The sequence below is a fragment of the Rissa tridactyla genome, assembly GCF_028500815.1.
Source record: "Rissa tridactyla isolate bRisTri1 chromosome 24 unlocalized genomic scaffold, bRisTri1.patW.cur.20221130 SUPER_24_unloc_1, whole genome shotgun sequence".
Classification (NCBI taxonomy): domain Eukaryota; kingdom Metazoa; phylum Chordata; class Aves; order Charadriiformes; family Laridae; genus Rissa; species Rissa tridactyla.
Window position 1 is genome coordinate 216,768 of NW_026529338.1, and position 25,583 is coordinate 242,350.

General features: G+C 70.8%; 3 protein-coding genes across 3 annotated transcripts in view; all 3 read right to left on the reverse strand.

The window, feature by feature from the left end:
- Positions 1-1,161: 1,161 nt before the first annotated feature.
- On the reverse strand, positions 1,162-20,614 carry ERBB3 (erb-b2 receptor tyrosine kinase 3). The gene is given in 32 exon segments (XM_054187170.1): positions 1,162-1,266; positions 1,268-1,316; positions 1,318-1,723; positions 2,498-2,516; positions 2,518-2,770; positions 3,637-3,698; positions 4,286-4,447; positions 5,023-5,046; positions 5,048-5,121; positions 5,874-6,020; positions 6,120-6,195; positions 6,594-6,749; positions 6,886-7,071; positions 7,218-7,316; positions 7,407-7,526; positions 8,274-8,415; positions 9,630-9,683; positions 9,801-9,955; positions 10,051-10,141; positions 11,041-11,173; positions 11,264-11,463; positions 12,453-12,543; positions 12,654-12,727; positions 12,827-12,947; positions 13,046-13,159; positions 13,277-13,418; positions 14,382-14,500; positions 14,615-14,680; positions 14,785-14,910; positions 15,804-15,990; positions 16,107-16,258; positions 20,488-20,614. Coding segments are annotated over 32 exon segments (3,990 nt in total). The 5' UTR covers positions 20,573-20,614.
- Positions 20,615-21,890: 1,276 nt separating this feature from the next.
- RPS26 (ribosomal protein S26) lies at positions 21,891-24,271 on the reverse strand. Its single transcript, XM_054187096.1, has 5 exons — positions 24,134-24,271; positions 23,267-23,444; positions 22,358-22,489; positions 22,136-22,248; positions 21,891-21,911 (listed from the first exon to the last, which is right to left on the reverse strand). The coding sequence occupies exons 1-5, from the start codon at positions 24,134-24,136 to the stop codon at positions 21,891-21,893; spliced, it is 447 nt and encodes a 148-aa protein (XP_054043071.1). The 5' UTR covers positions 24,137-24,271.
- Positions 24,272-24,332: 61 nt separating this feature from the next.
- IKZF4 (IKAROS family zinc finger 4) overlaps positions 24,333-25,583 on the reverse strand; it is a 31,503-nt gene continuing 30,252 nt past the window's right edge. Inside the window, exon 10 of the mRNA XM_054187123.1 lies at positions 24,333-24,478. Within this exon, the coding sequence (XP_054043098.1) occupies positions 24,442-24,478 (37 nt within the window). The 3' untranslated portion in view covers positions 24,333-24,441. The remainder of the gene's footprint in view (positions 24,479-25,583) is intronic.

The window sequence follows — 25,583 nt, forward strand, 5'->3', positions numbered from 1 at the left end:
GAGTCCCCGCCCCCTCCCTCCGCGCCGGACTACAACTCCCAGCGGCCCCCCGCGGCGCCGCGACACGGGCCCGGTCCGGCAGCGCGTGCTCTCCCCGGCGCGGAACTACAACTCCCGGCGTCCCCCGCGGCTCTCGCGAGAGGCGGCGGGAACGCGCGGGGGCCGCTGGGAAATGCAGTCTGCGGGCGGCGCCGGGACGCGGCCCGCTCATGGCGGCGGGGGGCGAACCGGCTCCGGGCCCTCCCCACGACCCCCCCCGCACCCCCACGGCCCCCTCCCGCCCAGGCCCCACCCCCCCACAGCAGCACCATCGCTTCTGCTCAAATTCCCTTTGGTTTTTATTCAGCATTTACAAACGCGGCCGGGGCCGGGGGGGCGCGGGGTGACGCCCCGGGGTAGGGGAGGAGGAAAGGTGGGAGGGGGTCCAGGCCCCCCCACCCCGGGCAACCCCCGTGAAACCTGGAGAAAAACACGGCGCAAAAAGGGGCCGGCTGTGCAGCCCCCTCCTCACCCCGCCCCCCCCACCCCCGACCGGAGGACACCACGGGGCGGGGGGGGGGAACCCCCAAACCTTCAGTGCGGTGCCAGCCGGGGGGGGCGAACCTGACAATGAGCCCGGGGGGGTCCTTCTTGCCCAGAAACCCTGTCCCACCCCCGCTGCTGCACCCTGGGGCACCCCCAGTAGGGCCCCCCCCCGGCACCCCAGGGCCACGGCCCCCCAACCCCAGCATCCCCGCAGGTGGGGAGCACCTTCAGCTGGGGGGGGGGGGGGGGGGGGGCGACTGGGGGGCACCCAGTGGGCACCTAGGGGTCTGACCCCCTCTTGCAGGGGCCTGGGCCACCCCCCTCCCCGGCTCGGGGCGCTCCGGCCGAGCCCCACTGACCCCGGACACCAGGAACGGCTTTGGGAAGGGCGGGGGGGGAGTGGGGGGCACCCTAAGGGCTCATGGCCCCCCCCCCCCCCCCCCGGCTCCGGCTGGGCTGGGGACCCCCCAACACTCCCCTGCCCACGCTCCAGCTTCGGCTCATGCCCCTGAGGCTGGGGGGGATCCTTCATATCCAGTGTAAACAGCCCTGGGGCCGGGGGGGGGGGCCCAGGAAGGCGGCGGGGGGGGCCGGCAGGACCCCCAGGTGGGGGGGGTCCGGGGGGGGGGGGGTCCCCTACGTCCGCTGGGCGTCCGCCTTGGCGAAGAGGCGGCTGTGCCAGTAGTCGGGGTTGTCGAAGGCGCAGTCCGAAGCCTCCAGGCTCCGCAGGGGCTTCATGCAAGGGGTTGGGGGGGGGGCCGGGGGGGCCACGGCAGCCGGGGCAGCGGGGGGGCCAGCACGGCTTCCATCTCCTCGTAGCCCTGTTCCTCCTCGGGGGTCGGGGCGGCCTCCCCCGGCCGCATGTCGGTGTAACCGTCGTGCCTGGGGGGGCCGCCGTCGTGCCGGGGGGGGCCGCCATCCTGTCGGGGTCCCGGCCCCCCGGCCACGCTGCCCAGCGAGCGGCTCAGCCGCGGCTGCTTGTTCATGTACTCGTAGTCCTCCTCCTCCTGCCCCCTGCCCGGGGGGGGTCCCGGGGTGACCCCCGGTTCCGAGCCCACCTCCATGTACTCGTAGCCCAGTTCCTCCAGCGAGGCCGGCCGGGGCTGGGGGGGGCCTCCTGGGGGCCCCCCAGGCCGGCGGTTCATGTACTCGTACTCCTCCTCCGGCTCCGGCACCGACCCCCCCATGGGGTCCGGCTCTGTGGGAAGGGGGGGTGAGACACCGGCCAGGCCCCCCCCCCCCCCCCCATAGGGCCTGTCCCCACTTTGCCGGGGGGGGGTGTCTCGGCTGGGCCACAGGGGGAGTTCATCCCACTCCACAACCCCCTAAAAGATGATCCCCCCCCCCCCCCCCGCCCCCAGCTTGGACCCCAACCCTGCACAAATGGGTGTCGTCCCCCCCCCCGTAACGCCGGGGATGGGCCCCCTCCACCTCCTGGGGACGGGGTGCCCCCACCCCACAGACACAGCAGCCCCCCCCCCAACCCTACGAGGATGAGCCCCCACCCCCCGGAACCCCAAACCCTGATGGGACGGGACCCCCCCCACCCTTCGAGGACGGGCTCCCTGCACCCCCACGGCAGGAGGAGCCCCCAGACCCGCTCCGACCCCCCCATTCTACCATTCTACACAGATGGGGACCCCCCCCCCCATTCTGCACAAATGGGTTCCCCCCACCCCTAACGCCGGGGATGGGCCCCCTCCACCTCCTGGGGACGGGGTGCCCCCACCCCACAGACACAGCAGCCCCCCCCCCAACCCTACGAGGATGAGCCCCCACCCCCCAGAACCCCAAACCCTGATGGGACGGGGACCCCCCCATGGGATGGGACCCCCCCCACAGCACCCCTCAAGGACGGGCTCCCTGCACCCCCACGGCAGGGGCAGCCCCCAGACCCGCTCCAACCCCCCCCCATTCTGCACGGATGGGACCCCCACCCCCTAAGGAGGGGACCCCCCCCCCCGCCCCTCACCCCGTCCGGCGCAGTTGGGGGGTGACGTAGCCGTTGGCGTCCTCCTCGCTGCCCTCGGAGCTGGGGGGCGGGGGGGGGAAGCTCTCCCGCTGCGAGAGGTACGCGCTGTCCCCCCGCGAGCGCAGGCTGCGGCAGAGGCTCCCCCCCGACAGCGACCCCCCCTCGGCCAGGTCCAGCTCCGAGGCCGTACCCCGACCCTCCGACGACTCCGACACCGTCCGCCCCACGGATTCCTGACGGCTGCGCCGCGGGGGCCGGCAACCCCCCGCCCTGGGGGAAACGGGGCTGAGGGGTGGGGGGGCGGGGGGGGGACGGACGGACACCCCCATGCGGACCCCCAGCCCCGCCACCGCCCCACGGCCACCCCTCCACTTCCCACCGCCCCGGCATCCCACGGCCACCCCTTCGCCCCCCCTGCCCTGGCACCCCATGGCTATAGGGGGTCTATAGCCGCCCCCAGCACCCAATTGGTTGGACTCTATAGCCCCCCAGCACCCCATGGTCACCCCTATAGCCCCCCAGCACCCTATGGCTGTCTCCTATAGCCCCCCAGCACCCCATGGTCACTCCTATAGCCCCCCAGCACCCTATGGCTGTCTCCTATAGCCCCCCAGCACCCCATGGTCACCCCTATAGCCCCCCAGCACCCTATGGCTGTCTCCTATAGCCCCCCAGCACCCCATGGTCACCACCTATAGCCCCCCAGCACCCTATGGCTGTCTCCTATAGCCCCCCAGCACCTCATGGTCACCCCTATAGCCCCCCAGCACCCTATGGCTGTCTCCTATAGCCCCCCAGCACCCCATGGTCACCCCTATAGCCCCCCAGCACCCTATGGCTGTCTCCTATAGCCCCCCAGCACCCCATGGTCACCACCTATAGCCCCCCAACACCCTATAGCTGTCTTCTATAGCCCCCCAGCACCCCATAGACACCCACCATAGCCCCCCATGGCCACCCTCTATAGCCCCCCAGTACCCTACAGCCACCCCCTATAGCCCCCAGCACCCCATGGCTGCCTCCTATAGCCCCCCCAGCACCCTATGGCTGTCTCCTACAGCCCCCCAGCACCCCATGGACACCCCTTATAGCCCCCCAGCATCCCTCGCCCCCCCCGCCCCACGGATACCTGGCGGGCGCTGCCGAGGCCGGGCTGGTTCATGGGGATGTAGCCGGCCGGGGGGCTGAGCAGGCTGGGGCTCTGCGGGGGGACAGGGGGGGTTGACACCCAACAGGGGGGATACAGGGGCTGGGACCCCCCCCCCCCCCCCACCCCCCGCTGCGGGAAGAGGGTGGGGGTCCCGACAGGGCTTGGAGGGGATGGGACGATGGGGCAGAGGGGAGGGGGGGCGCGGTTCCCATGGGTCAGCCCTGCGTCCCACCCCCTTGGTGGGGTTTGGGGCTGGGAGACCCTGTGCCAAATTCCGGGACCCTGGGCCCCCCTCCCTGCCCCATACCATGTCCCAGGACCCCGTGCCCCCCACCCTGCCCCATGCGACATCCCAGGACCCCCATGACACATCCCGGGACCCCACGACCCCCACCCTGCCCCATACCACATCCCAGGACCCCCATGACACATCCCAGGACCCCGTGCCCCCCACCCTGCCCCATGCCACGTCCCGGGACCCCTGTGTCACATCCCGGGACCCCGTGCCCCCCACCCTGCCCCATGCCACATCCCGGGACCCCTGTGTCACATCCCGGGACCCCGTGCCCCCCACCCTGTCCCCCCCGTGCCCAGGACCCCCCGGAGCCCCCAGCCCGGGGGGGGCAGAGGGGTCTCACCCAGGCACAGCTGCCCCGCGGCCGCTGAGGGTAGAGCCCGCTGGCGAGGCCGAAGGAGGCGTCCAGCTCCTCCTCCTCCTCCTCCAGCTCCAGCGTCTCCATGTCATCCAGCTCCTTGTCACTGAGGGTGGGGGGCTCGGCCGGCGGCGCGGCCCCGCTCTCCTGCTGCGGGTTGGGGGGTGTGAGGGGCTGTGGGGCAGGGGGTGGGGGTGGCTGTGGGGGGGTGTGAGGGGCTGTGGGGCAGGGGGTGGCTGTGGGGGGGGTGAGGGGCTGTGGGGATGGGGATGGGGGTGGCTGTGGGGGGGGTGAGGAGCTGTGGGGCAGGAGGTGGGGGTGGCTGTGGGGGAATGTGGGGGGCTGTGGTGGGGGGTGAGGGGCTGCGGGGCTGGGGGTGGCTGTGGGGGGATGTGAAGGGCTGTGGCGATGGGGCTGTGGGGGGGTGCGAGGGGCTGTGGGGCTGGGGGTGGGGGTGGCTGTGGCGGGATGCGGGGGGCTGTGGTGGGGGGTGAGGGGCTGTGGGGCTGGGGGTGGGGGTGGCTGTGGGGGGATGTGAAGGGCTGTGGCGATGGGGCTGTGGGGGGCTGTGGGGGGTTGTGAGGGGCTGTAGGGCTGGGGGTGGGGGTTGCTGTGGGGGGATGTGGGGGGGCTGTGGGGGCAGGGGTGGGGTGGCCGTTGGGGGGGTGTGAGGGGCTGTGGGGCTGGGGGTGGGGGTGGCCATGGCGGGGGGCCGTGCTCACCTTGATGACCAGGTAGCGGGGGGGGGTCGCGGGCCATGCGGGTGAACTCGTTCGCCAGCTCCTTGAAGGTGGGACGGATGTTCTCGTCGATCATCCAGCCTGGGGGGGGGGGGGGGGCTGAGAGCTGGGACCCTGCCCCGGGGATGGGGACAGGGACAGGGATGGGGTCGGGGACAGGACCCTGCCCCGGGGATGGGGACGGGGATGGGGACACAACCAGGACACTGGTCCAGGGACGGGGACACGACCAGGACCCTGCCCCAGAGATGGGGACAGAGATGGGGACAGGACTGGGACCCTGCCCCGGGGATGGGGACGGGGATGGGGACATGACCAGGACCCTGCCCCAGGGTTGGGAACAGGGATGGGGACGGGACTGACACCCTGCCCTGGGGATGGGGACAGGGATGGGGACACGACCAGGACCCTGCCCCGGGGATGGGGACAGGGGTGGGGACAGGACCGAGAACCTGCCCTTGGGATCGGGACAGAGCAGGGACCCTGCCCCAAGGATGGGGACAGGGATGGGGACACGACCAGGACACTGGTCCGCGGACAGGGACAGGGCTGGGGACAGGACCGGGAACCTGCCCCGGCGATGGGGACAGGGACGGGGACAAGGACAGGGACAGGGATGGGAACAGGACCCCTGCCCCAGGGATGGGGACAGGGATGGGGACACGACCAGGACCCTGCCCCAGGGATGGGGACAGGGATGGGGACAGGACCAGGACCTGCCCCGGCGGGGTGCAGAGCCCCAGGGATGCCCCGGGGATGGGGACAGGGATGGGGACGGGAGCAAGACCCCCCCCCCCCGGGGAGGGGACCGGGGGTGGTGGCCCCGCACTCACACTTCACCATCACCATGTAGACGTCGATGGTGCAGATGTGGGGCTGCGAGAGCCGCTCGCCCTTCTCCAGCAGGTCGGGCACCTCGGCCAGCCGGATGCCGGCGTAGGGCTCGGCCCCGAACGTCATCATCTCCCACAGCGTCACGCCTGCGGGGACAGTCCCCCGTCAGTCCCACGGGGGCCGGAGGGACGGGGGGGTCCCGGGGAGAGGGTCGGGGGGGGGGTGGGGGTGTTTCCAGTGCTCACCGTAGCTCCAGACGTCGCTCTGGTGCGTGTACTTCCCGAAGTGGATGCTCTCCAGCGCCATCCACTTGATGGGCGTCTGCGAGGAAAGGCGTGTGTGTGGGGGGGGGACGCGGATGGGTGGCGGGACACGGGGACAGGGCGGGGGACACCCCACAGGGCAGGCGGCACGGAGGGGCCGGGACGTCTCCGGGTGCTGGGGGTACCGGGGACACGGGGAGGAGGGGACGCGGCGGGTGCCAGGGGTGTGGGGTGGGGAGGATGGGGAGGGGGGTGCCCCACGGCACAGGGCAGGGGGGGTACACACACACCGTGGGGGGATGTGGGGGGCTGTGGTGGGGGGTGAGGGGCTGTGGCGATGGGGCTGGGGGTGGCCGTTGGGGGGGGGTGAGGGGCTGTGGGGCCGGGGGGTGGGGGGGGGGCCGTGGGGGTACACACACACACACACACACACGGGGGGGGGGTCCAGGCGCCCACCTTGACCTCGTTGTAGAAATACTTCTTGTCGTCGGGGTAGAGGAGGTCGGCGATGCCGAAATCGGCCACCTGCGCCTGGCTGGGGGACTTGAGCAGGACGTTGCGGGCGGCCAGGTTGCGGTGCACCATGCGGTGCTCCTCCAGGTAGTACATCCCCTGCGGGACCCCCCGGGGAGGCTCAGCGGGGTCCTGGGGACTGTCCCCCCCGTCCCGTCCCGTCCCATCCCCCCCCCACCCCGCCACGACACGCACCCCCACCCCCCCCCACGGCGGGGTGGGGGGACACGCTCACCTTGGCCACCTGGACGCACCAGTTGAGCAGGAGCTGGGGGCTGATGCTGTGGCGGTTCTTGCGGACGTAGTCGAGGAGGGAGCCCAGGGGCAGGAGCTGCGTCACCAGCTGCAGCTGGGGGCCGGGGCAGATGCCCAGCAGCCGCACGATGTAGGCATGGTCCAGGCTGCCGATGGCCAGCATGTGCTGCGGGGACGGGGGACAGCGGCTGAGACACACACACACACACACACACACACCCCCACCACCCATCCCCGAGCCACCTGTGGGGTCCCCCTGGGGAGCAGGGTCTGGCCCGTTTCCCCCCCCCCGGCCCCGACTCGCGGGCTTACGTCGGTGACGGCGTGGAAGGACTGCTGCCCGCTGCCGTCCTGGATCACCTTGATGCTCACCGGGATCTTGATGGAGTCGCCATCCGGGATCCAGATGCCCTACGGGGGGGACGGGGTGCCCCGGTGGGTGCCGTGCCTGGCCCCGGCCGAGCCCCCCGCATCGAGCCCCCCCCCCCGCCCCCAGCTCACCTTGTGCACGGTCCCGAAGACGCCGGAGCCCAGCACCTTCAGCCGCTTCAGCTCCGTCTCCTTGAAGATGCGGGCCAGCACCTTGTTGGCTTTCTCACTGGGGTCCAGCGGCTCCAGGCTCTGCCGGGTGGAGACGGAGATGGGGACGGGGACAGGGACAGGGACGGGAAGGGACGGAAGCAGACAGGGATGGGGATGGAGTCCTGGGATGGAGGTGGATGGGGACAGAGAGAGACTGGGAGGGATGGAGAAGGGGATGGAGAAGGGTGGAAAAGGATGGGGAAGGATGGGGACGGAGAGGGATGGGAATGGAGAAGGATGTGGATGGAGAGGGATGGGGACGGAGAGGGATGGAGAGGGATGGGGATGGAGAGGGATGGGGAGGGATGGAGAAGGATGAGGAAGGATGGGGATGGAGAAGGATGAGGAACGATGGGGATGGAGAGGGATGGAGAAGGATGGAGAGGGATGGGAACGGAGAGGGATGGGGATGGATGGAAAAGGATGGAGAGGGATGGAGAAGGATGGGGATGGAGAAAGATGGAGAGGGATGGAAAAGGATGAGGAAGGATGGGGATAGAGAGGGATGGACAAAGATGGAGAGGGATGGGGATGGAGAAGGTTGGGGAGGGATGGAGAAGGATGAGGAAGGATGGGGATGGAGAGGGATGGAGGATGGGGATGGAGAAGGATGAGGATGGAGAGGAATGGAGAAGGATGGGGATGGCTCCAGACAGGGATGGGGACAGGGACGGACAGGGACAGGGACAGGTCTCACAGCCCTCCCACCTGTCAAACCCCCTCCCTGTGCCCCCCCCCCGGCTACCCCTGGGCCCCCCCCACCCCCGGGTATGGCCGTCCCCTCACCTCCCCCCTCTCCAGGTAGCGCCGCATCGCCCGCTTCTTCTGGATCTTCTTGCCCCGCCAGTAGAGCAGGGCGAGGAGGACGCAGGAGCAGGAGAGGAAGAGCCCCCCGACCACCATCACCGCGATCACCGTCGGCGTTTTCCTGGGTGGGGGGGGACGCGGAGGCCGGGGCTGAGCTCCCAATGCCGGCAGGTCCCGGCCCCCCACCGCCGCTGCCCACGCGCTTCCCAACGGCCCCGGTGCCACGGGGGCGGCCGGGACCCCCCACCCTGGGGCTGGTGGGGGCGAGCAGGGCTCGGCGGCCCGGGCACATATGGCTGGGGGGGGGACGGCACGGCCAGGGCAGGAGGTGCCCCAGCACCAAGGTGGGCAGGGAAAGGCCCCCGAGTGGGGCAGCAGGGAACAGTGGGGCACGGCACGGAGCGGTGCGGCACACCAGAGCACACGGCGGCATGGCACGGCACGGGACACCAGGGCATGGCACGGGATACCAGGACACGGCACAGCGGGGGCACGCCATGACATGGTGCAGCACGGCACGGCACAGCTCGGGACCACGCAGCAGGGCATGGTACGGCACGGTGCAGCTGGGCATGGCACAGCACTGTGCACCAGAGCACGGCATGGGACACCGGGACATGGCACGGGACACCAGAACAGGGCACCATACACCAGGGCATGGCACAGCGCAGCAGGGCATGGCACAGGACACCAGGGCATGGCACGGCACGGCACAGTGCAGCAGGGCATGGCACGGGACACCAGGGCATGGCACGGCATGGCACAGTGCAGCAGGGCATGGCACGGGACACCAGGGCATGGCACGGCATGGCACAGCGCAGCAAGGCATGGCACGGCAGTGCACCAGAGCACGGCACGGGACACCAGGACATGGCACGGCACGGCACAGCGCAGCAGGGCATGGCACGGGACACCAGGGCATGGCACGGCATGGCACAGTGCAGCAGGGCATGGCACGGGACACCAGGGCATGGCACGGCACGGCACAGCGCAGCAGGGCATGGCACGGGACACCAGGGCATGGCACGGCATGGCACAGCGCAGCAAGGCATGGCACGGCAGTGCACCAGAGCACGGCACGGGACACCAGGACATGGCACGGCACGGCACAGCGCAGCAGGGCATGGCACGGGACACCAGGGCATGGCACGGCATGGCACCACGCAGTAGGGCATGGCACGGGACACCAGGACATGGCACGGCATGGCACAGCGCAGCAGGGCATGGCACGGGACACCAGAGCATGGCACGGCACGGCACCACGCAGTAGGGCATGGCATGGCATGGCACGGCGCAGCCCGGCCCGGCCTGGGGAGCCCCCCCACCCCGCGGTACCTGGAGACGGGCAGGGGCTCCCCCAGGCAGTCCCGCAGCAGCGGCCCCAGGCACCTGCGGAGACGGAGATGACGGAGCCGGGAGTGAGACGGAGCCCCGGAGTTGGGGGGGGGGGGGGTTGTCCCCTCCTACGGTGCCGGAGCCCCCCTCAGCCCCCCCGCCCCGGCGCACCCGCGGGTGCAGTTCTCGTGGCAGGGCCGGCACTCGCGGCTGGCGTCGGGGTACTTGTAGATGGGGCCGCGCTCGCCCAGGATGCCCTCGGGGCAGCTCTCCACGCAGTGGGGCCCGTCGCGGTAGTGGGCGCAGCGGGTGCAGGTGTCGGCGCCCTGGGGGGGCGGGAGTTGGGGGGGGGGGCGTTGTCAGGACCCGCGGGGACGTCACCGCCGCTGCCGCCACCGCGGGTCCCCGGCCGCAGCCCTACCGAGCCGTTGCAGGTGACGTTGCCCTCTATGCGCTCGCACTCGGGGTGGCACTCGAAGCACTCGCCCCCCTGGGCGAACTCCCGAGTCTCCCTGGGGGGACAAGGCGAGGTCACCAGTCCACCCAGGCGTCCCGGCCCACACCAGTGCCCACCCTGGGGTCCAGCCCACCCTGGGGTTGTTCCCACCCCAGTGTCCATCCTGCCCTGGTGCTGACCCCGCTGCCCACCTTGGGGTCAATCCTGCTCCCTGTGCCCATCCTGGAGCTGATCTCCCTCTGGTGCCCACCCCAGGACCCACCCCGATGCTCTCTGTGGACCCAACCGCACCCTGGTGCCCTCCATGGAGCCAACCCTACCCTGAAGCCCACCTTGATGCCCTCAGTGGAGCCAACCCCAGCTCGATGCCCTCCATGGAGCCAATCCCACCCTGATGTTCACCTTGACACCCGTCATGGAGCCATCCCCACCCTGATGACCACCCTGATGCCCTCCGTGGAGCCAACCCCACCTTGATGCCCACCTCTATGCCCTCCATGGAGCTAACCACACCTTGATGCTCTCCGTGGAGCCAACTGCACCCCGATGCCCACCCCGATGCCCTTGATGGAGCCAATCCCAACCCAATGTCCTCAATGCAGCCAACCCCACCTTGATGACCTTCATGGAGCCAACCCCAACCCAATGCCCTCCATGGAGCCAACCCCATCCTGTTGTCCACCTCGACACCCTTCATGGAGCCAACCCCACCTTGATGCCCTCCATGGAGCCAACCCCAACCCAATGTCCTCAGTGGAGCCAACCCCACCTTGATGCCCACCCTGATGCCCTTGATGGACCCAACCCCACCTTGATGACCTCGATGGAGCCAATCCCAACCCAACGCCCTCAATGGCGCCAACCCCAACCCAACGCCCTCAATGGAACCAACCCCACCTCCACGCCCTCCATGGGGCCAACCCCCACCCCGGTGCCCCCCCCAGTCCCCCTCACCCCTCGGTGAAGCGGCAGGAGGGCACGCAGACGCCGCGGCGGCTGTAGTGGCGGCAGGACAGACACTGAGCGGGGCCGGGGCCCCAGCAGCCCTCGGCGGAGCACAGCGGGTCGCACACCTTCCCCTCTTGCTCTGCGGGGAGGGACCGGAGGGACCTCAACGGGGGGGTCCCCGAGGGTCCCCAGGGTCCCCAGCTTCCCTTCCGCCCCCGGCCCCACTCACGGCACTTGCTGCGGGGCTTGTTGTTGCGGATGTCGAGGTCGGCGCGGCGGCGGCTGAGGGCCGCCCACTGCACGGTGTGGAGGTAGCAGAGCCGGCGGTTCTCGGTGATGTAGACCCTGCCCGCGCTCACCTCCCGCAGCGAGCGCAGCCCCAGCGACGTCACGTTCTCGTTCTTCATGATCAGCAGCGAGAAACCCCGGCTGCGGGGACGGCGTCAGGGCGGGGGGACATCCCGGGGAGTATGGGGGGGTGCTGCTCCGAGGGCCGGTGGCGGCGGGGGGGGGGTGTCCTGCCAACCCCGAGGGGATGCGGGGACAGGCAGGGATGGGGATGTGGGGATGGGAGACAACGGAGGGATGCAGGGACATGGGATGATGCGGGATGCTGGGACAGGGATGCAGGGACAAGGGACAACAGGGGGATGCAGGGATGGGGGGGGATGCAGGGACATGGGACAACAGGTGGATGCAGGGACAAGGGATGACGGGGGGATCCAGGGATGGGGGACAATGTGGGGGAGGCAGGGACATAGGATGATGGGCGGATGCTAGGACAGGGATGCAGGGACAGGGATGCAGGGACAAGGGATGCAGGGACAAGGGATGATGTGGGATGCATGGATGGGGGGGAATGCAGGGACACGGGACAATGGGGAGATGCAGGGACACAGGACAACCGGGGGACGCAGGGACATGGGATGATGGGGGGATGTTGGGACAGGGATGCAGGGACAAGGGACAACAGAGGAGATGCAGGGACCAGGGATGATGTGGGATGCAGGGATGGGGGGGGGGGGAATGCAGGGACATGGGACAACGGGGAGACACAGGGACACAGGACAACAGGGGGACGCAGGGACGTGGGATGATGGGGGGATGTTGGGACAGGGATGATGGGGGGATGCAGGGACAAGGGATGATGTGGGATGCTGGGACAGGGATGCAGGGACATGGATGCAGGGACACGGATGCAGGGACACGGGACAATGTGGGGATGCAGGGACACAGGAGAACGGGGGGACGCAGGGATGGGGGACAACAAGGGATGCAGGGATGGGGGATGATAGCGAAGGAGGCAGGGACAAGGGACAACCAGGGGGGACACAGGGACAAGAGGTGCTGGGAGATGCAGGACATATGGCGGGGGGGGGTGAGACGCCGGGTCGGGGGCTGCGGGGACGGGGACTCACTTGTAGAGGCTCCGTCCCCCGATGGTGACGAGGTTGGAGAAGACGCTGAAGTTGTGCATGTGCTTGGGCCAGGACTGGATGTTCAGGTACCCTGGGGGGGGTGAAGGCAGGGGTCAGGGTGGCCGCGGGAAGGGGGGGCGGTGTCTCAGGGTGGGGGTCCCGGTGTCCCCTCCAGCCCTGGTGTCCCCCAGCCCCGCTCACCCGTGATCTCCCGCACCGTCCGGAAGACGTTCAGCTTCTCGGGATCCAGCGCCGAGATGTTGCGCCAGGGATCCCTGCGGAGCCGGAGCCGTCAGCCGGGGCTGGAGGCAAGGGGCGGGGGTGGGGGGGAATGCACCCCCTGGCCCCCAGCCCGCCCCCCTCCCAGCCCTCACCCCTCCAGGCCGGTGATGAGGAAATCCAGGTTGCCCAAGATCTTGGTGCAGTTGACGAAGGTGTCGATGTTGCTGGAATCCACGGTCTGGTATTTGCTGCCGGCGCCGGTGCCCTCGCAGGCTGCGGGACGGGGACAAGATGGGGACGGTGAGGGTTTGTCCCGCGTCCCCCACCGCCTTCCCCCCCCCTCACCCCCCCCCTCCCCCGCAGCCCCCTACCCTTGGGACACAGCCCCGAGCAGGGCTCGCACATCTTCAGCCCGTTCTTCTCCACCTCCATCTTATCGTTGGGGCAGGCGCGGACGCAGGAGCTCTGGTCCACCACGAAGTTGTCTGCGGGGAGACCCTCGCGGTCAAAGCCCGGTCCCTGACACCCCAAACAACCCCCCCGCCCCCAGCGTCATGTCCCCCCCAACCCCGGCGGTTCCCCCCCCCTGCGCCCCGGCTCACGCGGGCAGCTCCGGACGCAGATGCCCCCGTACTGGTACTTGGTGTCGGGGTTGGGCTCCAGCTGGAAGGTGAGTTTGTTGTAGATGAGGGGCTGGGGGCAGAGTGGGACGCACGCCCCGCTGTCGTTGAAGTGCCGGCAGGCCTGCGGGACGGAGGGACGGAGGGCTGGGCGGAGGCAGGGGGAGAAGGGACAACGGGGGGATGCCGGGACAAGGGATGATGTGGGAGGCGGGGACACGGTGGGACAACAGGGGGGATGCGGGGATGGGGCAGGGAGGGGGATGTAGGGACATTGGACAAGAGGGGGATGCAGGGGCAAGGGATGATGGGGGGATGCAGGGACGGACGGGCACGGGGAGGCACGGACACCTCTCGCCACGCAGGGACAGCGTCGCCCTGCGCCCAACCCTGGGGTGGGGACCCTTCCCATGGGCATGGAGGGATGGAGAGAGGGATGGAGGGAAGGATGGAGAGATGGATGGACAGATGGAGGGATGCAGGGATGGAGGGATGGATGGAGGGAAGGATGGAGGGAAGAAGGGATGCAGGGAGGGAGGGAGGGATGGAGGGAAGGATGGAGGGATGGATGCAGGGATAGACGTAGGGATGGAGGGAAGGATGGAGGAACAGAGGGAAGGACGGATGGAGGGATAGACGGAGGGATGGAGGGAAGGATGGAGAAATGGATGGAGGGACAGAGGGCCGGAGGAGGGATGCAGGGATAGAGAGAGGGAGGGAGGGACAGCGTGACGGGTGGATGGAAGGATGGATGGAAGGACGGAGGGGTGGACAGAGGGATGCAGGGAGGGATGGGTGGACATATGGGTGGACAGAGAGAGGAATGGACAGAGGGAGGGAGGGAGGGATGGACACCCAGACGCCTCCCCCACCCCGCAGGGACAGTCCGGTGTCCCCCCCCACGCCCTGGGGGGACACACACACGGACGAGCTCCCTCCCCAGTGGGGCTGACAGAGGGACACGGGTGGGCGGGCAGAGGGGGGGGATCCATGGACAGCCGGACACGGGGATGCTGCTTGGCATCGCCCCCCGCCCGCCCTGGGGGTGCCGTTGTGGGGGGGGGGGGGGACACGCGCACACACGTACGAAGCAGTGTGTCTGGAGGGGGCCGGTGCAGCCCCCCGCGCACTCCTCGTGGCAGCACTCGTTGGGCGCCCGCCCGAAGCAGCGCCCGTTGCACTGGGGGGCACAGATGGTCTTCGTCACTGCGGGGAGGCGGGGGGGGGTCAGCGGGGGGCCCCCCCCCAGGACACACACACACACACACACACCCCCCCACCCACCCCACCACCACCTCCCCCCCCGGCTCCGGTACCCACGTTTCTGGCAGTCCTCGGGGCCGGGCCCCCAGCAGTGGCCACCGCAGCTCTCGTGGCACGGGGCGCCTGCGGGGGGGGGAAGCGCAGCAGGGTCACCCCCAAAGCTGGTGGCGGGTGTCACGCCCCCGCGCCCCCCCCCCACCCTCCCCCCCGCGCCCCCTCCAACGCACAGGCCTTGCCGTTGTCCCGCACGACGGGCTCCAGGCGGGGGTCCCGCATGATGTCCCGCCATTCCACCGTCTCCACGTGGCAGAGCTGCGCGTTCTTCTCGATGTAGACGCCACCGGCCAGGATCTCTGGGCGGGGGGGGGACGGGGACGGGGACACGGCCGGTGGGTGATGGGGGGCTGCGGTCCCACCACCACCCCCCCCCCCCAGCCTGGGGACGGCACTGCTCCGGGATGGGGATCCACGGAGAGACGGCACCGCTCCGGGATGGGCATCGGGCTGGGGGTCCCCGCTCCAGGGGACCACAGGGGGGACACCATCGCTCTGGGATGGGGACAGCAGCGGGGACAGCACGGCCTCAGGGCGCACGGAGGGGGTGGCACCGCTCCAGGATGGGGACCATGGGGAAACGGCACTGCTCTGGGATGGGGACCACGGGGGGACACACACCATCCCTCCGGGATGGGGACCACAGGGCAGGGGGACAGCATGGCCCCAGCGTGCACAGGGGGGTGGCACCACTCTGGGTTGGGGACCACAGGGCACAGAGGGGGATGGCACCGCTCTGGATGGGGACCATGGAGGGGACAGCATCCCTCTGGGATGGGGACCATGGGGGTGACACTGCTCTGGGATGGGGACCATGGGACACACGGGGGAGCCAGCACGGCCCCAGGGCACACAGTGGGGGTGGCACCAATCTGGGATGGGGACCATGGGGGGGACACCCAGTCACTCTGGAATGGGGACCACAAGGCATGGGGCGGGTGGCACCGCTCTGGATGGGGACCATGGGACACACGGGGGGGGACAGTACGGCCCCAGGGCGCACCGGGGGGTGGCACCGCTCTGGATGGGGACCACGGGGGGACACCCAGTCACTCTGGGATGGGGACCACAAGGCACGGGGGGGGTGGCACCGCTCTGGATGGGGTCCAGGGCGGTTTGGCACGGCTCGGGGCCAGCTCCCAGGACAGGGGTGCGGGGGTGTCTCGGGGTGGGGGGGGTGGTGGTGTCCCACCTGTGAGCTGGTTGAGGCCGAGCTGGCGCAGGGCGTGGGTGGCGTTGGGGTTGTAGTTGAGCAGGACGAAGAGCGCGTACTTCTCCTCGTAGAACTGGGTGCCCCGGATGACGCGCAGGTTGTGCAGCGGCAGCGAGGCGAAGACGTTCATGGCGATGAGGATGTAGCCCGTCACCTCCCGGATGGTCTGCGGGACGGCGACAGGCGTCAGCCCCGGCAGGCGCCGACCCCCCGTGTGTGTGTGTGTGTGTGTGTGTGTGTGTGTGTGTGTGTCCCGTCCCCGTCCCCCCGCCCCAAGGTCACCTGCAGGAAGGAGAGGTCCTGCGTGTGGTCGATGAGGACGATCTCCAGGTTGCCCATGACGATCTCGCAGTTGTTGTACATCTTGTGCAGCGTCTGGTACTGGTGCTGCGCGTCCCCCGTCACGCTCAGCCCGTTCAGCGTCCCCGCGCACACTGCGGGCACAGCACCCTGTCCCCCACCGCGACCACGGCACCCCCGTGGTGGCCACGTGTCCGTCTGTCCCCCCCCACCCCCCCACCCCGCAGCAGCCATGTCCCTCTGCAGTGGCCACATCCCCCTCTCCATGGCCACAGCCATGTCACCCATGAGGGTCCCTCTCCCCTCCCAAGCTGGCCACATCCTCCCCTTGATGGCCATGGCCACATGCCCCCATGGTGGCCATGTCCCCCTCAATGGCCACATGCCCACATGGTGGCCACATCCCCTTCTCCATGGCCACAGCCATGTCCCCCATGAGGGTCACTCTCCCCCCGCAACACTGGCCACATCCTCCCCTTGATGGCCATGGCTACATCCCCCCATGGTGGCCACGTCCCCCTCAATGGCCACGTCCCGCCATGGAGGCCATGTCCCCCCCCATGGTGGCCACATCTCCCTCTCCATGGCCACAGCCATGTCCCCCGTGAGGGTCCCTCTCCCCTCCCAAGCTGGCCACGTCCTCCCCTTGACGGCCATGGCCACATGCCCCCATGGTGGCCACATCCCCCCCCATGGAGGCCGTGTCCCCCCACCATGGTGGCCACATCCCCCTCTCGATGGCCACAGCCATGTCCCCCGTGAGGGTCACTCTCCCCTCCCAAGCTGGCCACGTCCTCCCCTTGACGGCCATGGCCACATGCCCCCATGGAGGCCACGTCCCCCTCCTTGGTGGCTCCATCCCCTCCTCAACATTCTTTGTCCCTGTCCCCCCTTCTGGTGCCCCCCCCCATTCTGGCGATGGAGATGCCCCCACGGTGTCCCTGTCCCTCCTGTCCTGGCCATGTCCCCCCACCATGGTGGCCATGATGGTACCCCCATGACATCCCTCCCCCATGGTGGTGCCCTCATCGTGTCCCTGTTGTCCCCCCGCCATGGTGTCATCATCCCCCATGGCGTCCCTGTCCCCCCCATGGCGTGTTCCCCCCCATGCTGGCCATGCTGACGCCCCCATGGCACCCCTGTGCCCCCCAACGGTGTGCGTCCCCCCCCCTCAGTAGCCACAGTGATCGCCCCATGGTGTCCCTGTCCCCTCCATGATGTCCCCCCCCCGACGGTAGCCACAGCGGTGCCCCCATGGTGTCCCTGGCCCCCCCATTGGTGTCCACCCCCACGCTGGCCATGCTGATGCCCCCATGGCATCCCTGTGCCCCCCAACGGTGTGTCAACCCCCACGGTAGCCACAGCGGTCGCCCCATGGCGTCCCTGGCCCCCCCATCGTGTCCCCCCCATGCTGATGCCCCCATGGTGTCCCTGTCCCCCCCCATGCTGACACCCCCATGGCATCCCTGTGCCCCCCAGCGGTGTGCGTCCCCCCCCTCAGTAGCTACAGTGGTCGCCCCATGGTGTCCCTGTCCCCTCCATGATGTCCCCCCCCGCGACGGTAGCCACAACGGTGCCCCCATGGTGTCCCTGGCCCCCCCATTGGTGTCCCCCCCCATGCTGGCCATGCTGACGCCCCCATGGCACCCCTGTGCCCCCCAACGGTGTGCGTCCCCCCCTCAGTAGCCACAGTGGTCACCCCACGGTATCCCTGTCCCCCCCATGGTGTCCCCCCCCATGCTGGCCATGCTGATGCCCCCATGGTGTCCCTGTCCCCGCCATGATGTCCCCCCCCTCAGTAGCCACAGCGGTGCCCCCATGGTGTCCCTGTCCCCCCCCACACTGGCCATGCTGACGCCCCCATGGCATCCCTGTGCCCCCCAACGGTGTGTCCCCCCCCATGGTAGCCACAGTGGTCGCCCCATGGCGTCCCTGCCCCCCCCCCACGGTGGTCCCCCCCTGCCTCGTCCCCCGCCTCGTCCCCGCCGTGGGGGTGGCGTTGCCCCGGGGGGGGTGACGGGTGCTCCCCCGCCCTCCCCTCCCCTCCCTGCCCCAACCGGCCGGGCGAGGGTTGCGCAAGGCGGGTGCCGCGGGCATGGCCCCCCCCCAACGGCACGGCACACCCCCGCGACGCCCCGGACTTCGGACCCGGCCAGCGCGTCCCGCCTCGACGCCCGGGGGTCCAGAATGGTGGGGACATGGTGGGGGGGGGGACGACGGGGGCCCGGATGCCTGGGTGCCCCCAGAGCTCGGGGTGGGGCGGTGGGCGCCAAGGGGACCCCGGGGTTAATGATTGCCCGTTCGCCCCCCCCCCCCGCCGCCGGGGCGGACAGGGCCCCCTTTGTGCGCGGGGGCAGGATGCGGCCCCCTCCCCGCAGCCGCACAAAGGGGCGATTGTGGCCAGCGGGACGGGGGAGGCCGAGCCCCCCGAAAGCGGTGGGAGAGAGAGAGAGAGAGAGAACCGGCACCCCCGGGGGCAGAGCGGGGTGTGGGGGGGGGGCCCCCCCCCCGGGCCCAGTGCAGACGTGACTCAGGCCCCAGCGCGGGGGGTAAATGGCAGCTTTGTCCGTCCCCAGCGCGGGGGCAGAGAAGGGCCCGAGCCCCCTCCTGGGGCAGGGGGCCGGGGGAGGGGGGGGGCGGCCGCAGAGAACGGGCAGCTCGGTGCATGCACAGGAAGGGGCCAGCACACCACCACCCCCCCCCGCCTCCCCACAGCCCCCCCCCCCGCCCAGGCCGGAGCTATTTTAACAGGGAAGGGGCTATAAAAAGGTCCCAGCTGCGGCGGGGGCACGGCCCCCAGCCCCGACGCCCTGGGGATGGGCACGGCAGGGCCCCAAGAGGGGGGTCTGGGACCCCCCAAGGAACAACGTGTGTGGGGGGGACGGCTCTGGGGGTGCCCAGGCTGCTGGGGGGGGTGTGTGTGTGTGTGTGTCAGGATCTGGCCCCCTTGGGACCCCCCTCCCGCAGCAGCTGGGAACGAGCAGCACTTCGGGGTGACGCTGGAGAATCCCGAACGGCCGCTCCAAGGGTCCCACCGGAGCACGGGACCCCCCGGCAAACGGAGGCATGGGGGAGGGGAGTGTGTGGGGGGGGAGCCTCAGGGTGCACCTGCCCACGGGGAGGGGGTTGTCGGCCCCCCCCCCCCCCCCAGGGTGCCGTGGTGGCATGGCGGACGGGCGTTATCAGCGCGGGGCCCCGCTGGCAGCTCCGGCACGTCGCCCGCTATCAGCCGCGTGCCACCGCGGCCCCCCCGGCCCCCACCGCCAGGAATAGCACCGGGGGGGGGGGCAGGGGGGGACCCGGACTTGGAGGTGGGACACACACACACACACACACACACACACACACACACACACACACACCCGACCTCCTGCCCCGGGCCCCACGGGCGGCACAAAGGGGGTCTGTGCACAGGCCGCATCCCGTCCCCTAACAAAAGGGGGCTCTGAGCTGGGGACGGGGGGCTCGGGGGGGGGGGGGGTGGGGATGGGGGGGGGGTAGCGGGGCCCCCTCGCCCCGATGCCGGCACCGGTCACCTGCGGGTGCCGGGGTGGGATCCCCCTGTGTTGGTGGGACCCCGGCCCGAGGCGTCGCCGGGCGCGTCCCCCGAGGCGTCGCGGGTGGCACATGGCAGCGGAGGCGCCGGGGCGTGTGCGTGTGTGTCCCCCCCCCGCCACCGCCACCGCCACCACGGCGTGTGTGTCCCCCCCCACGGCGCGTCCCCGTCCCCCCCCCACACCTGGGCACGTCGGCGGGTGACGCCGGCCCCACCTGCGCGTCCTGCCCTCCGTGTTTTCCTTTTCGGGGATGAAAAACAACTCCCGGGCGAAGCCGGCGCTTCCGGGAGCGGCCCCCGCTCCCCCCGGGGCAGGGCAGGGACCGGGTCCCCTCCCTGGGGTCCCCCCGGCCCGATCCCGGTGGCACCGGCGGCTCCCGGCCCCGCAGCCTAAAATTGGCCCCGGCAGCTGCGGGGGGGGGTGGAGGGGGCGCAGGTGCCTCTGCCCGGGCGGGGGGACACCGAGCCCCGGGAAGGGGGAACCGAGCCCCGGCCCCGACCGAGCCCCGGCCCGCGGGGGACTTTACCGGTCCCGGTCCCCCCGGGGCTGTAGGGTCCCCCCGGTGGCAGCGCTGGGTCGCGGGGCGGGTGGTCGCGGGGACCCTGAGCTCGGGATCCCGCACGGGCGAGATCGGGACCCCGGAGCCCTCCCGGCGCCGCCCCCCGACGGCTCCCGTCCCCCGCCGCCCGTCCCGGGACCCCCGGTAGCCCCAGCAGCCCGACCCCGCCGCGCAGCCCCGGGCCCGCCGGGAGCCCCCGGGAGCCGGTGCCGCCCCGGTCCCCGCGGGAGCCGGTGCCGGTGCTCACCTGCCTGCGCGGAGCCCGGCGCCGGGGCGCGGAGCAGGAGCAGCAGCAGGAGCAGCGCCCGGTGCCGGTGCCGGTGCCGGTCCATGGCGGGGCTCTGCGGGCGGCGGAGCCCGCGGTCCGACGTGCCCGGGCGCGGCGGGGGGAATGCACCTGGCGCGGGGCCGCCGGGGCGGGACCGGGCGGGGCGGCGGCGGGGACGGACCCCCCCGGGCAGCCCGGCCCCGGCCCCGCCCGCCGCGCCCCGGGGCGGTGGCACCGGGACACCCCCCCCCCTCGCCCGCCCCCGCCGGGACAAGCCCGGCCCCGCTGCAACCCGCGGGGGGGGGGGGGGAGGCGAAGGTCCGGCCCCATCGCAGCCGCCCCCAGACTCTAAAAGAGAAGGTCTGGCCCCTCTGTGCCCGCCCCCCCCCCGGGGCAAATCCCGGCCCCATCGCAGCCCCCCAACACCACGGGGGGGGTGGGGGTGTCTGGCCCCATCGCAGCCCCCCAGCGCCGTCAGGTGCAGCCCGGTCCCGCTGCACCCCCCAAAGAGCCCCCCCCCCCGGCAAAGGTCTGGCCCCTCTGTGGCCCCCCCAGCCCCACTGCAGCTCCCTCAGGGCAAATCCTGGCCCCATCGCAGCCCCCCAGCACCACGGCGGGGGGGGGGGGAGGGTCTGGCCCCATCGCAGCCCCCCAGCTCCATCAAGTGCAGCCTAGTCCCGCTACGCCCCCCCCACTGCCCCTCTGTGGCCCCCCCCAGCCCCATTCATGCCCCCCCGGGGCAAATCCCGGCCCCATCGCAGCCCCCCAACACCACGGGGCGGGGGGGGGGGGGGGGGGGTGCGTTTGGCCCCATCGCAGACCCCCAGCACCATCAGGTGCAGCCCGGTCCCGCTGCACCCCCCCAAAGAGCCCCCCCGGGCAAAGGTCTGGCTCCTCTGTGGCCCCCCCAGCCCCCTTGTCGCCCCCCCAGGTGCAGACCAGTCCCTGTGGCCCCCCCCCCCCGAGGACGCCAGGACAAATTTTGGCCCTACTGCAGCCCCCCCAAATCCCAAACACTACAGTTGGGCCCCACTTTTGGGCCCCCCAACCCCACTGCAGCCCCCCCCCAAGGGCAAAGCCCGGCCCCATTACAGCCCCCCCAACACAACGGGGTGGTGGTGGGGAGCTGTCTGGCCCCATTGCAGCCCCCCCGCTCCCCCCCCCGGCAAAAGCCAGGCCCTGCCGCAGCCCCCCAACATCCCCCAGGCAAGGACCAGCCCCCCCCCAGTAATGCTCGGCCCCACCGGTGGGGGGCAACATTGACACCCCCAATTCAAGCAGGTCCTGGCCCTGCAGAGGATTCGGGGCACCCACAGCTCCGCCCCCCCCCGGCACTGCCGGGTTTGGGGATGACAAGGCGCGGGGGGGGTGGTGGTCCAGGGTCAGCCCCCCCCCAACCCACTCTGGGGCAGGGGGGGGTGTATCCATCCGTCTGTCCCCCACGATGTCCCACATGCCCCCCCAGCAAGACAGGGCACCTCCTTGGGGGGGGGGGAAGGCAGCAGCCCCCTACCTCCACACGGCTTCCCCCCATCCCCCCCCCGGAAGGGGGCCAGGAGCCCCGTGGTTACCCCAAACACCCCCCTGTGTCCCCAGAGCGACGCGACCCCCCCCCCCACAGCCCCACAGGCGCGGAGCCGGGCTCGGTGCAGGGTCCTTTATTCGGTCTGCGCAAGGCTGGGGGGGGGGGCACGTCGGGCTCCTCACATCGGCTTGGGGGGGGGGCCGGGGGGCAGCGCCCTGCGGGGTGGGGGGAAGGAAGGAGAGAAGGTCAGGGGGGATCCGGGGGAGGGGAACCCCCAGCGCCCCCCCCGCCCCCTCCCTTCCCCCCCCAAAAAAAAATACATACAGCGGGTCTGAAGCGCGGCGGGGGGGGTCCGGTCCTTGCGGGCCTCACGGGAGCGGTTCCGCACCACCTTGCTGTGGATGGCGCAGCTGACGCAGTAATGGAGCTTCACGTACAGCTTGGGCAAGACATAGGCTGGGGGGGGGGGGGGGGGGGTGTCAGCGACACCCTCAGGGTACAGGTGTCCCCCTCTCCCAGGCAGGGAGGGAGGAGCAGGGTCGGGGGACACACACAGGGGACATGGGGGGGACATTTGGGGGATGGGGGGATGGCACGGGGGGGGCACATGGGGGACATGGGGGATGGGGGGGGGTCGGGGTGACATAGGGAGACACAAAGGGGACATGGGGAGACATTTGGGGGACACGGGGTGACATCTGGGGGACAGGGGGTGACATCTGGGGGGCACGTGGGGGACGGGGGGGTCGGGGTGACATGGGGAGACATTTGGGGGACGACACGGGGGGGTTGGGGTGACACAAAGGGGACACGGGGGGGACATCTGGGGGACAGGTGGTGACACAAAGGGGTTGTGGGGAGACATTTGGGGGACATCTGGGGGACAGAAGGTGACACGGGGGGTCGGGGTGACATGGGGGGACACAAAGGGGACATGGGGAGACATTTGGGGGACACGGCGGGGGGTCACTGGGGAACACACACAGGGGGACACAGGGGGGCCGGGGTGACACATGGGGGGACACACAAGGGGGGTCACGGTGACATAGGGGGGACATTTGGGGGACAGGGGGGTGACACGGGGGGCACAGGGGGTTCATGGGGCACAGGGGTGACATTTGGGGGACACAGGGGTGTCACTGAGGGGACTGGAGACATGGGGCGGGGTCAAGGGTCACATGAGGGGGACACACAGGGGACATTAGCGGGACATCCATCCCCCCCCCGCCTTACAGTCGAAGACGCTGGCCTCCGAGATGTCCCTGACAGCCGCCGCCTCCACGATGTTCCTGATGACAAACTTCTTGATGGCCTTGTCCTTGGGGACGCAGCGGGCGCAGTTGGTGCAGCGGATGGGCTGCACGTGCCCCCGCCCCTTCTTGGCCCGGCCGTTGTTCCTCCTCTTCTTCGTCTGGGGGGGGGTGGGGGTGACTGAGGATGGAGAGGATAAACCCAGCCCCCCCCCCCCCCCACCCTCTCCTCCCCTGGCAGACTCCAATACTTCCGTGCTGCCCCCTCTCCCAGCCCCCCACAACCTCCCCCCAGCTCCCCCTGCCCCACATAGGCCCTATGGCCTCCCCGCTACCCCCCCTCCCCATAGCACCCCCTGACCCCCATAATTCCCTACGGACCCCTCCCAGTTCGCCCCCCCCCATCGATCCCTTGCCCCACACGCCCTACCCTGTGCCCCCCAGACCCCCCCCCCCGCCCCATATAGGTCCTATGGCCTCCCTCCACCCCCCCCCGCCCTCCCTCCCCCCTTTCCCTCTTCCAGCCTCCCCACAGCATCCCTCGACCCCCATAAGCCCCTACGAACCTCCCCCCCCCCAGCTCTGACCCTCCCACTTTCCAGCGCCCCTGCCCCACACGGGTCCCCAAGTCCCGCCCGTTTCCCCCAGCACCCCCCACGGGGCTTCCCCCAGGCCCATGTAGGCCCTGCGGCCTCCCCGCGCCACCCCCCCGCCACCATCCCCGCTTCCCCCCAGCCCCTACGGCCTCCCTCTGCCTCACAAACCCCCCAGGCCCCACACGACCCTCCCGGTACCCTCAGGACCCTCACTGAGGCCTCCCCGTGCCCCCCCCAGGCCACGCCGCCCTCACCATCTCGCTGCCGGGACGGCGAAAGAGGGCCCGGCCGCCGCCCCACGGCCTTTATATAGTCTCCCTCCGCCCCGGAAGCACAGCCGCCGCCGCGCTCCCGCCCGCCCCGGGAACCCCCCCGACCCCGCCGACGGAGCCGCTACGGCTCGGTCGACGGGGTCGGGGGGGGGGTTCCCGGGGCGGGCGGGAGCGCGGCGGCGGGGGCCGTGGGGGAGGGACTACTTTTCCTCGCCGCGGCGGAGGGATCGGCGCGACGCGCGGCGGTGAAGTGATTTACGCGCGCTGCGTGATGCGCGCTGCGTGTGTCGTCATCGCGCGCCGCGCGGGACGCTGGGAGTTGTAGTCCTGAGGGGGGGAAGGTGGGGGGTCCCCGCCATTATGGGGGGTCCCCAAGTGTCTCGTGTGTGTGTCCCCAGCCGCCCCACAGAGGGGACCCCACACACCCCAGGGGGTCCCCAGTATCCTGTCCCCCCCCCATCATCCTGCCCCCCCCCAGTGCTCATGGTGGGGATCCCCACCCCTTATTGGGGGGTCCCCAGGTGTGTGTGTGTGTCCCCAAAGCCCTAGAAGGGACCCCCAGTGTCCCCCCCAAACCATGGGGGGGGGGTGTCCCACCATCCTGACCCCCGCAGTGCTCATGGGGGGGGATCCCAGGTGTCCCACCCCCTATTGGGTGTTCCCCAAGTGTCCTTAAACCCCCAAAACCCTAGAGGGGACCCCCAGTGTCCCCCTCAAACCCTGGGGTGTCCCCAGAGTCCCCAGGCTCCCCCCTCCCAACTCTGGGGGGGGTCCTACCACCCTGCTCCCCCCCCAGCAGTGCTCATGGCGGGGATCCCAGGTGTCCCACCCCTTATTGGGGGGGTCCCCAAGTGTCCTCTGCCCCCCCTCAAAAGCCCTAGAGGGGGACCCCCAGTGTCCTATGTGTCCCCCCCCTTATCCTGACCCCCCGCTACTGCTCATGGTGGGACTCCCAGTGTCCCACCCTTTACTGGGGGGGTCCCCAAGTGTCCTCCCCCCCCCCCCCGAAAGCCCTAGAGGGGGTTGGGTGGGGGGGACACACTGGGGGTATCCCCAGCATCCTTCTCCCTCCCCGCCAATCCCCCCCCTAACTCTGGAGAGGGGGGGGTCCCACCACCATCCTGCCCCCCCCACCCCCCAGTGCTCGTGGCGGGGGGACCCCCACTATTCTTCCCAACCCCCCCTCCCCAAGCTGACCCTCACTGCGGGTCCTTCCCCACCTTCCCCAGCCCCTGCAAAGGGAACCCTCCCCCAAAAAGGGAGCCGGGGCGGGGGGGGGGGGACGGGGACGGGGGCGGGGGGGGGAAAGGCGTTAAATTACTCCGGTTTATTTATAACAGACCTTCAGCCAGTACAGTACAAAACTTACAGTAGTAGATCTCGTTACACAAATAGGTAATTACAATATTTTACAGATACAAAAGCTCCTGCG